This window comes from Pithys albifrons, chromosome 4 (assembly GCF_047495875.1).
Source record: "Pithys albifrons albifrons isolate INPA30051 chromosome 4, PitAlb_v1, whole genome shotgun sequence".
In the NCBI taxonomy this organism is placed as follows: Eukaryota; Metazoa; Chordata; class Aves; order Passeriformes; family Thamnophilidae; genus Pithys; species Pithys albifrons.
This window is the reverse complement of record NC_092461.1, coordinates 58,645,749-58,655,803: the sequence shown is the minus strand read 5'-3', so window position 1 is coordinate 58,655,803 and position 10,055 is coordinate 58,645,749. Positions and strand designations below refer to the sequence as shown.

The following is a 10,055-nucleotide window of genomic DNA, read 5'->3' as shown; positions in this document are numbered from 1 at the left end:
TTCAGAAAGCATCATTAAGCTACTAAATACTGCTAACAGCATATGGCATAGGTTTTTGATGCACTTCCTAAAAATTATTCTCTGAAGGGTCTTGGTTCGTGCCGTTCATCCTTATTTTACAAATTAACTGGCCACATATTTGACCAATTGATCGAAGTGTCTACAGGTCACTGGTTAATTGCAAAGAAGAAAGATCTTTCTGTAAAACAATTTGTTAATTGTAACACACTTTTTACTGACAACTGACCATTACTGAAAATGCATAAACAAATCAAATCCAAGATTACTCTCTTTGAAATGCTACCCCTAACTTTTCTCCAGAATGATAACTTTTTGCCATCCTTCATATTCCTAATCTTTTATCTCTATGTTCTGAAGTTTATCAAATGGGTTCCATAGTAAAAACATCCCTGAATTTTAGTTTTGCATGTTATCACCAACTAGATCATAAGTGAAAATTTCTAAGTGTCTTCTCTTTTCTTAAATACTGGTAGTGGCTATCTCCAGGAATAGGGTATCAGTTTTGACTTAAAAAATTTAGATAGAGCTTTACTCCTGTGACTTGAACAAACCATTCATTTTAATTTCACTGTGGAAGCTGTAACATCCATTTGTATACATTCATTCCTTCCCCTTCATTGTTTTTCCTTTGCTCCATTCTTTACTCTCGTCAGCAATTATTGAGAAAGTGAGTACCTAGTTTGAGGAAGAGAGCCTAGATCTTTCACCCTATCCTCCCTAAAATAGGGCTCAACTTCTCCATTTCAGAATTTCATTATATTTTTACAAGCAATGCACTTTTAAAAATTTATTATTTATTTTAACACCCTAATTCATTTTGTTGGCAAATCTCACACCACCCTTGCTAGTTCTAACCTCTAAGCCTCAACTTCTTCTTCTACTACTGCTATCTTGTTTGAAGTCAATCCCTTTGCAGATAAATACTGTCTTCCTTATACAATATTCATCTCACTTATTAAAGACATTTTCACATGTTCCCCATATTTAGAAGTTCAACAGATTTCACTATTACCTTCTATTTCCCCTACAGCATACCTTTTTTAAAGCTGAAATACTTAGATTTCAATCAGTTTATATTGTCCTTCCTATAAAACTGATTGGATCCATGATTACTAAATGAAAGATTATATTCCCTTAGAACAGGCTCTTTGAATGTTGTTAAATGATGAACACCTGTATGTTTGTCTACTAAAATAAAATTCTATAGGTGTCTTGTCCATATGTTCTTGTTTTTTGCAATTATATGTATTGAATGGAACTAATTATAACTCTTAGGCCGAGAGCATTTAGTTCTCTTCAGTCTAGAATACTGCTACCAAAGAAATAATTACATAATAATAATAATTCTTGCTTTTTAACAGATCCAAGATTTTCTAGTATACTAATCATTTAGTGGATAGTGTTATGAATTGCTGAATGATACAGCCCAATAGAATAGAGGCTGTCATAGCAACATTTTCCTAGGTCTATTCAGTAGCAAGTCTGAACACATATTGCTAACAGGCACACACACACACACAATGTATGTATGTATATACAAATATATCTAATATAAACAAATATATGTATAAAAATATGCACATGGCCAACCACACAGATCAACATAGACAGAAAGTGAGATAAACACAGATGACATCAACAGTGAAATCCTGTCCTCCTCTCTGGCATGGGGCCCTGTAACTTGAGGTGTGACTTGCTGCTGGCACTTACACACCCCATACCAAGACACACATATAGAACAGGGAAACCTCTCACACAGTAAGATTTAGAAATAGAGTCTAGTCTAGGAGAGACTGTGATGTTTAGCTACAGGGCAGAGCCAGACAAGCATACTGACCAGCAGTTTGTTTACACAGGACTAGCCCTATTTTTACCTCCTCATCCCACTTTTTCTCACAATTGCTCATTCCCATATCACCCCCTTCCTTTCCTTGCCTCTGGTTCTGTTATGGGTTCGGCCAGGTGTAAGCCTAAATTTGGGCTTTGGCTTTCAGGGTAGGCCTGGGACTGTCAGCTGACTTGAGCTGAGCTGAGCTAGCTGACATCTGACTTCTTCTAGCCAATGGTATTCTATACCATATTCTGACATCATCTTGAAGTGTAGGAGCCGGCGTGGGAGTGGCTTAGTCAGTTCCTTCATGGCTGTGGTCCCAGTAGGACGCACCATGCCATCCCAGGAGGGACAGGAGGCCCAGGCCCAGTACTGGCCCACCACTATATTATCTTAGAGAAGTAAAATGTTTGTTCTTAGTCTTTTTCTTTGCTTGGGTCTGTCTTTGGTGAATTGAGTTCTCCAAAGTGATTTGTAGTTAGAATAGTGAGATTTGTGTTCAATGGGGAGTAGAGAGTTATTTCTTGTTATTTCGAACTTGTGTAAGTGTATTATATTGTAGTTTCTTTTAATTTTCTCTTTTCTGTATAAATATATATAGTTAGTTTAAGTTTAACCTGCTTTAAAGGGGTTTTTTTCCCTTTCTTCCTTTTCTCGGCAGAGGGAGAGAGGCTCTAACACTCTGTGTTGGGCAGTTGGCATTTTGTCAACTAAACCCAAGACAGGTTCTTGTCCTACACACCGATAATAACTGTTAACAGGCCAGAAATGTTCTTCCTATTATGCATCTGATGTGTCCTGTGCCGCTAGGCAGTTAATACCCTGAGTCTGTGAGGTGATAGAGAGGTTTTCAATTGACTACTGAGTGTCCGCCCCAAGCTCCACGGGGCTGAGGCTTCCCTGGAAGGGGCTGGGCATGGGCTCCCTTTCTCTGACTTGATTCCTCTGCCTGCCCAAGTGCCTCCAAGTTCCTCTGTTCATGTGGAGATGAGCCTTTAATCACCTAACCTAACACTGTCAACTGAAACTAAATATCGCTGTTGAGATGCTGCCAGTGCTGCACATTCAGGTCTGCAATGCCAATCAACAGAGGTTCAAGGCAGGGAGTAAGCAGAAGCAGCTCAAAATAGCATGACTGTAGGACTAAGGTGAAAAGCCTTACCATAACCACTATAAAAATAAACACAGTGAAGTTCCAAAAAGGAACTTAGGCTCAGAGTTTTTATATTTCAGCTGAGAGACTGAGATTAAGGACTATACTTAATGAGATTCTTCTCCCCTTTGCTGCTTCCCTCTACAACTACAGACAACTGTTCTATCTATGCCCAGGCCATTGAAGCAGCTCTTCTTTCAGACCTTACCACCATGGAAATCATCAACATTTCTAACGGGTCTACTCCAAAATCTTCCTGTTGCACCACTTGACCGCCTGGTCAACTGAGCACGTGTAGCACCTTGGAAGCTCCTGTGTTTGGTTTTTCTGGGAGCTTGTCCATCATGAATTTCTTGACAAGACACAACACTGCTTTGCTTATAAAATACGAAGAGCTTTCATACTACAATGATTTGACATGGACTGCTGACATACATTGTCTACCTGAACTGACCTGCTTGGTGTTACATATGCACCAACATAGCTGTGGTTGTCCTACACAGGGGATGGGTCGTGGATTGTAAACTGTGATAGGAATCCAGCCTTCTTTATGAGCCTGTCGGTTACTCAGTACATGCCCAGCACTCTCTGAATAACAAAAATAGACATGACATGCTGTCTACTGCTGGGTCTCAGAAATATCAGGACGCTCTCGGGAAGGGAGAAGCATGCCCAGGTGACCTTGACCAGAGCACAGTGCGCTTCTTCTGCTCTCCCCTCCCAGACACGGGGCGGGACTACTGCGGGGGGAACTCCCCTCGACCCCAGGGGGCGCTGCAATTATTAGGGGCGCGGGCTGCTGAGGCGGGGAGCTGAGAGTGGGAACTGAGTGTCCCCGCATGAGGACGAGAGATTAAAGCGGATTTTCCTTAGAACAGGGAAACAGGCACACAGCTCTCCCGGGGAAGGCTCTGGCTCGGCCCCGGCCCCGGCCCCGGCCCCGGCCCCGCAGCGCTGCGGGTGCCTGTTCTGCCGCGGTTCCCCCGCGCAGCCCAGTGCGGCCGGGCGGGGCGGTGCGGCGCGGCGAGGACGCGGTGCCGGGCACAGCGCCTGTCCCTGCGCCGGGCCGGAACGCCGCGCTGCCCACGGCCCGCGGACGGGACTCCTGGGCGCGAAGGCTGAGCGGGGTGGAGCGGCCCATCCCGCTGCCGAGCCCGGGGAAGGACCCCCGACCCGCCGCCGTGCGCCGGCGGGCGGTGCCGCCCCCGCAGCCTCCCGGGGAGCCGGGTACGGGCATTCCCACGGGAGCGCCGGCCCCTCCGGTGCGGGTGGAGCGCCGCGGCTCCGGGAGGCCCGGGTGGCCGGGCAGCGGGGCCGTCTCCCCCTCCGCGGCGAGGGCGGAGTGCGGCGGCCGGGGAGGGGGCGGGGAGGATGACTTCATGCCGCCGGAGCGCCGTGAATTTAGGAGCAGCAGCTGCTGCCGGCGGGATGTGGGGGTGAAGTGACAGCGGGAGCTGCCGCCAGCTGAGGGAGGAACAGCGCCGGGCACCCGCGGAGCCCAGGGGCTCTGGGCCGCCACCAGCAGCCGCTGCGGGAGGGAGGGAGGAAGATGCGCTGAACCGGTCGCTGAAAGGTGAGCGGGAGCTGCCGGCGCGGGGGCGGGCGCGGCGGCGCTGCCTGGCCGGGGAACGCGGCGCCTCCGCTGCGAGCCGCCCCTCCGGCTCGCCTGGCTGCGGGCACTGGCTGCGGGCGCCGGAGCTTCCTTCGCTTTCCTTCTCCTCCCTTCTACCGCGGTTCCCTCCAGAAGCATCGAGGCTGCCCTCTCCGAAGCGCCACAGTGTTGCGTTTTATCTTTCGTTGCCAGGATGTGCGGTGGCCCCGTGCCAGCTCCCTGCCGAGCGGCCCGGGCTGCTCCCGGTGCCCGTGTCCCGAGGGATGGGGCCGGAGGGGGATTCTGTCAGTGGCGTAGCACAGAACGGGGACGAGGGCGGGAGGACGGTGAGCACTGCGGCAGGTGCGGGACTGCGCCCCGGGCTCCCCCGCGATCTCCCCAGCCCGATGTGCGTTCCTCAAGTGACGGGGAAGACATCTTAGGGCAGGAGGGTTTCAGGGGAGCAGCAGCAAAAAAGGATGTCGTCTCAGGTACATTTCTGCATTTGGAAGTCGCTTCACAGGAAACTGCAGTGTAGAAGTTGGAAAACCAGCCCTTACACCGAAATGGATACTGTTGACTTTTACGGAGATTTGTGAGGTTTTTTCTCTTTCCGTGTCTATCATTTAGCGCAGGGTTCATGATAAACACAATAGCGGTAAAATTCAAATGCATGTTTGTTAAATAGAAAAATCAGTGAGTTGCTTTTCCTCCATATCATCTGTAGAAGTGGAAAAAAACAAGAGTGTATTCAAGTGGTAGCTTGGCCGTTGACACTGCACATTGTGGTATGTACACAAATCTTAACATCAAATGAATGGTGTTTTGGAATTGAGTAGAAGGGGAAAAAATCTTCCTTTTTTTTTTAGTTTATAATTTGTTCTCCTCTAAGAAACAAAACTTGCCCTAAAGCAGGTATGACAGTACAGGAGGCTAGAGTTGGTGTGCAGAGGCAGATCATTAGAATAAGCACTATCTACATGTGCAATGGTTAATGGCTATATGTGGTTTGGAAATGAAAACAGCGACTGTGTCTCTGGAAAGTAAAGGATCAGGTATGAATCTGTTCTTAATGAAAAAGAAAGCCGGGTGCTACAAGCTGGAGGTTATTTTATTCAATGTCTGTTTGCCTATATGTTCATCCTGTTCCCTATATATTCACAGAGAGGCTCAGACAGTTGTGGGATTCTTGGTTGTGGTTGAAGCCTCTGGTCATGGTGCTCGAGTGACAGAAGTCATACTAAGGGAGGTAACAGGCAGTTGCTTGGTTTGTTGTCATTATTTCTGGGAACATGTTGAAATACATGTATTTGCCTCCGTACTGTTGCTGGGTATGCAGAAGGCAAATGATGGCTACAGAGAACAGAAAATGTGTCTAAAAGACAATTGAGGCTTCACAAGGCTGAAATAAAAAGTGAGTGATGAATTGCAGTGTTAGAAATCAGTCCAACAGAACATATCTTGGCTCTAAAGAGCAGTCATTAACTATGACCCCATATAGGCTAGTTGCTTTAAGCACATCATGGCATATCCAATGTATGCATTTCAGACTAGGAAAAAAATTGCATTTTGTCAAACCTGTATCTTCCATCTACCAACATTTATTTTGTTTCTGTAAAGCATTTGAAAGTGTTGGTTAGTACGTTTCTACTGGTTTTTTCCTTTCCAGCACAGAGCATAGACTGTCTAAGTGGTTGCAATGTTGTAGTCATTGGCTGATTTCTTCTCTAATTGCAATTGGCTTGAAAAAGAAACCATGAAGCTGAGTTCAGATGCTTCTCATATTAACCATCCATTCTATATAAAGCCAAATTCTCTGAATGGGCCTCCCAATCACTTGTTGCAAACAGAGGGTTGTATGAATACTCCCTGATGTTGACATAATGTTATCAGAGGAAATTTAGTGCTTTGTGCTCCTGACAAACCTAAATAATGTTCAAGACTGTTAACGTTATATCGTGGTAAGGATCAAGGAGTAATTGAGGAAGAGCCACACGGCAAACTTGAATTTCTTTTGTTTTTATCTTGCATATTCCAAAGGCAAATGGTGTAATGTGCATATGTCCATAAAAATGATATTTAATTATCAATGTGAATTTAGTTCAATCGTGTAAGTAATGTAAATCCACTTCCTACAGATGTCTCTCCCAGGACTCTTCTTCCTTCTTCTATTACTGTAACTTTCATACCTCTGCCAAGCAGAGAAAAGAATCTTTATTGTGGTTGGTCTGGGGCAACAGCCCACTGACTGGAAGAACAGCCTGGTTGGCCAGCTGGTTGGTACTAGACAGACTGGGTAGCAGCTGAGATTTAGTTGCCTTTTCCTCAGAGGTTCTGCTAATTTGGAACACTTCATATGGATTTGCTCTTCAGATTTGGAAGAGCTTAATTATCCTCGAGATTTCTAGGCCACAGTCAGCCTTTAAACCAGGAGGTTCATTTGCCCAGGTTTATGAGTGGGGGCCAGATGGATACGTTTGCATAAGGCTTGTTTCCTTAGGAGAATAAACTGGAAAACCCAGTGACCTTGAGTGCACTTGAAGTTGCAGAGGTTTGATTTCACTTGTGGTCCTTTCCAAGGGCTGAAATGAAACAATTCAGTTATTTGCTATTATTATGAGAAGGTTTAAAGCTGATGTTTCTAAGTGCTGTTTGAACTCACTGAAATAACCGTATTTCAGAGCAAGCATGTCATTTCTCAGTTATGTTGTTACTAGGCTTTTAGTTGGTTTATGTTTCCCAGTTTAAGAATTCCTTAACGAAAGGCTTGATTCAGGTGTAAGGGGACAGATATTATACAATGAACTTAAAGCTATGTACTTTAGCATTTGTAAATAATCAAGAGGTTCTAAACAGTAGCAATACTATTTCTTTTGAAAAACTAATGCATTGACACTTTCCAAATGTATGTCCTTCTTGTGCAGTAGCTAACATTTCTGGGAGAGAAAAAATTTCCACCTGAAAATAAATGCCAGGTATAAACTGAAGCTTATGCAAATGGTTTTCATGTTGGACTAATTACTGTCAATAGAAGATCTTTATGTGAGTGCCCAGTCAACTGCAAAGGTAGCAATCATTAAAGAGAACTAGATAAACTCTAAGATGAGAGTTTTATCAATTTATAATGTATTAGTCGTGGGAACAAGACAGGCATTGATTACCATTTTATCTTCATTTTGATGCAGTGAAGTAAGTCAGCACATCACAACCCGGGTAATGAGCCCCAGTGTTTACTATGAAATATGAGGATAGAAGTGCAGAATTCATGTATGCTTCTTGCAAAAGCAAGCTAATTTAGGCCTTTCCCTTGAAGGATACTGTATGTAAAAGGAACACAAGCATGAATGTATTTATGTGTATTGCTTTCATGATGCACTGAGAGGCTAGCTTTGAGAAAGTCTTCATGTTGTATAGTCTGATAAAATTAATCCATTGAGACATTAAAAAACAAAGGGATCTGATTGTATAAGGACTGTATATTTCTAGTACATATCCCAATCTTTAAATATAATCTTATAAGAGGAGAAAGTAACACAAAATGGACTCTCATAGAACAGTTGCTGCAAATGTCCCAGCCAGACAAAAAAAATTATTTCTTTTTCTGTTTAATTCTTACGGTAGCACCAATAAGTGTTTTGTCTTCCCTGACATACTGAGGATATGCTGCAATTTTGAGCTGGTTGTGTTTCTCTGATTGTACAATTATTCCAGAGTATCAGCCTTCTTCCCTGGCTGAACCAAGTATAAAACATGAACTCTGAAGAAGAGATGCAGTGGAAAAATTTATGTATTGGCTAGATCATAATTTTCTCTACCAGAATTTTGTTTGTTTTCTAACCTTTTATAAAATTAATGTAAAAATTTTCTGCATTGCTGTTATTTGCCTTACAGGATTCATAGGAAATTTGACCTGCCTTTATAGCAACTGCCTGATCTCTGCACAGTTTTCTGCACTAATATCCCAGTAATTCATCAGATGTGATACACAAATAGGTCTAATACCAACATACAATCTTAGTTTCCCTTACTTTGGCTGCCTTTTTGGTCACATTTTTATTCTAGCAACTATTCCAAAATATCCAAAGGTATATCAATGTTATCTTGGCAGCTGTTGGCTAGCTAGTAAAATGTGTTGCAGTTTTAATGAGATCATATAGATCTTAATATATTTATATAATTTTATATATTATATAATATATATATATTTGCTAACTATTCACTCATTTGCCTTCTACCTCCTACAGAATTTCCACTTACACATATGGTGAGCACATAACTGTGGTGAAACGATCTCACCACCTGTTGTTTTAAAATAGCACAGATGCTTATTAATGGCCCTTCCATGATACTGTTTATAGTACATGTTAAACCTCCCTTAAAATACTGTGGATCATATTGGTAAAGGATTTAATTACTTCAGCAACAGCAACAGCCCCGATCAGCATCTTGACTTTACTTGTTGATTGTTAGGAGAGAGATAAAGTTCACAGAAGAGTCAAAGCTGTGATGCTTATTGAGAGAGATGTCATTGAATCCTTTACAAGATATTTGAAAATGCTGCTAGTTGGATAACTAATCAACTTGAAGAACTGCTGCAAAAATCATAAGTCTTGAGCTCAGCTGATGATCAGGCTAAGGCTCAAAACCAGAGTTTTCACACTTCAAAACAAGGGAAAGTAAATAATTGCAGAACTTTAGCCTTGCCCAAGAGTGTCTCCTAATATATAGTATAGTACAGGATACATATAGTATCCTTTTTTCATGTAAAACTCAGTTCTAAACTGACTAAACTAAGATTAGGAAAATAAATGTTCCATCAGTTCTTGGTTTTCTTTGTGGAATCTCGTGTCTTGGATTCTCAACTTTGCTTTCAAAAATTTTCTAGATTTCTGCCTAGTATTTCTGACCTGCAGCTCTTTACATTTGTCTTTGAGCTAATATTTTATTTGTCTAACCCTGTCAAAGTGGAAGTTAAAAGTGTATTTCTCCTTTGAAATCATCCATACATAGGTAGACCAAGAAAGATTCTTGATGTTGTGTCAGTTCATTGAGATGTAAATTTGAAAGTGCAATCAAGATAAACAAGATTTCCACTTTCAACCTACCCAAGGTGCCTGCTTGAGGTACATAAAGTTCTTGATATCTGCATGTTGCTAGTGAATTCCAAGAAAACACTATTATACACTGAAAAAAATATACAGCAAAATAAAAAAAGAACAAAAGATATGACTCCTTTAAGCTTAGGAAAAACTCACAGGAACTAGTAGGATGAGTAGCCTTGGAATCTTTGTGATTTTTTTATTAATGAAATATATATGAAGATTTTACTTTTTTCTCTCTGTGGAGCATGACAGATGACATTGATTGTTTGGGCTTAGTATTGCTAATAAATTAAAAAATAGTTGTTCATACTAGAATAGTGACTGTCAGATGCCTGTTCAAATTGTACAGGATGGGTA

The 10,055-nt window shown here is 42.6% G+C and overlaps 1 protein-coding gene across 2 annotated transcripts in view; it reads left to right on the top strand.

The window, feature by feature from the left end:
• Positions 1 to 4,079: 4,079 nt before the first annotated feature.
• Positions 4,080 to 10,055, top strand: part of PKIA (cAMP-dependent protein kinase inhibitor alpha) — a 44,116-nt gene continuing 38,140 nt past the window's right edge. Inside the window, exon 1 of one of the 2 annotated variants that reach the window (XM_071554309.1) lies at positions 4,080 to 4,578. Coding sequence is in view for 1 of the 2 variants with exons in the window: in XM_071554308.1 (XP_071410409.1) it covers positions 5,076 to 5,087 (12 nt within the window). In the remaining variant the exon portion in view is untranslated. Of the gene's footprint in view, positions 4,579 to 4,999; positions 5,088 to 10,055 lie in introns of those variants that run through there. The other variant, XM_071554308.1, reaches the window with a different exon arrangement.